This window comes from Propithecus coquereli, unplaced genomic scaffold (genome assembly GCF_000956105.1).
Source record: "Propithecus coquereli isolate 6110/MARCELLA unplaced genomic scaffold, Pcoq_1.0 Scaffold487, whole genome shotgun sequence".
NCBI classification, from domain to species: Eukaryota; Metazoa; Chordata; class Mammalia; order Primates; family Indriidae; genus Propithecus; species Propithecus coquereli.
In genome coordinates, this window is record NW_012150696.1 from 544,309 (window position 1) to 545,862 (window position 1,554).

General features: G+C 35.0%; 1 protein-coding gene across 1 annotated transcript in view; it reads right to left on the minus strand.

Moving 5' to 3' along the window:
• Positions 1 to 1,554, minus strand: part of LRP6 (low density lipoprotein receptor-related protein 6) — a 189,547-nt gene that overhangs the window by 61,424 nt on the left and 126,569 nt on the right. Inside the window, exon 9 of the mRNA XM_012655785.1 lies at positions 1,103 to 1,404. Coding sequence (XP_012511239.1) covers positions 1,103 to 1,404 — 302 coding nt within the window. The remainder of the gene's footprint in view (positions 1 to 1,102; positions 1,405 to 1,554) is intronic.

The window sequence follows — 1,554 nt, forward strand, 5'->3', positions numbered from 1 at the left end:
TAAACGCAATTGCAACCTCAAGTTTTACTGCCAATTCAGGGGGAAAATTTTGAAACTCTTAAAAACCAGAAATGCATTCTACTAAATAAGACAGTAAAATGATTTTTCTTTTAAAATTTATTAGCAATCAAGTGAGAAAGATGTGACCAGAATGCTACAGATTTAACTGGTAGTCAACTTTCTGAAGGTGCCTGAGAATATGCCAACTCATTGTGTCAATTTGAGAAGATCTGAACAACCATATGTCTTATAAAATGAATATAACTATTATCACATTATTATCACTGTAGCTTTGAATCTCATAAAATTTAAAACCATAATTCAAACTAATAATAATATATGCTACTTCTTGTCAAGTACTGTCCTAAGTACTTTATGTCCATAGATTTTTCTCATTTAATACTCACAACTGCCCCACAAGATAGGCATCAACTGTTTTTAAAATGAGTAAACTTATAAGTTAACCCAATATAAGCCAAGATTTATTTATTTACTTCATTTATTCACTTAACAGATTTTACAGAACACCATTAGAATTCAACTCTGTCCAGCTCCAACATTCCATGTTTTTTACGTTAGACAAAAGTTTACACAAGTTATCTGAAACAAGCCCAAAACATTCCTTCTTCCAGATTTCTGGTCAGGAGCTTCCTCTCTCTATCCTAGTATGCTTTTCAATATTTATCCTATGAAAAAGAAAATAAGCATATGCTATAACTCATAATAGGCATTTTCTACCTCAGTCAGGAACCAAAATTTTGTTTAAAATAAATCAAGGCTCAAGTCTCAATAAGCCATTTTATGTGAAGCATACAATTGTTTACTCAGCTAACTGCAGAAAATGCCATTCATCATCTTCAAATGGAACAAACTGGAGAAAGATCATGTCTTCCAGATTTAGAACACTCGAGGCAAAGTATCTTGTATTATATGACACCTTACAAAATACTGAATGGGACTTTCCCTTCACTTCCTTTAAAAAGTTGAAGGCTTTTGTTGAACTGTGTCTATCAAGCAACGAGGGAGGTGTGTCACAGAAGATTCAGAAATTCTAGTTCTCCCTTTTAGTCCTGAGCTTTAATACTCTAATTCTTTCACTAACCTTGAGTGATATATCGGTCCAGTAAATTCGATTGTCTGTCACATCAAAATCCAAAGCAGAAGCTTCTTTGACACCAGTAAGCGGAATTGCCACATTATTATTGTTAGTTTCCAAAGAAATTCGTCTGATATCTGCTCTCCGTGAGAACAAAAGGAAAGCCTCTGGAACAATGCAGGTCTTCATGTCACTGATGAGTTCAAAGCCAATGGGGCAGGCACACCGAAGGCCCTGAGGTCTATAGAGGCAAAGATGGCTACAGCCCCCATTTTCCTCAGCACAGGGGTTGGAACCTAAAAGATAAACTCATGATAAAGGGGCACAGAAGGACACACACATTGACACAATCAACACATTTTCACTTTTAAATTACTAAGCATTTGGTTCACAAAGACCTATGATTATTTCTGCTCCCAATCTAGAATCTCAATTTTAATTTCACAAACAAGCAATAC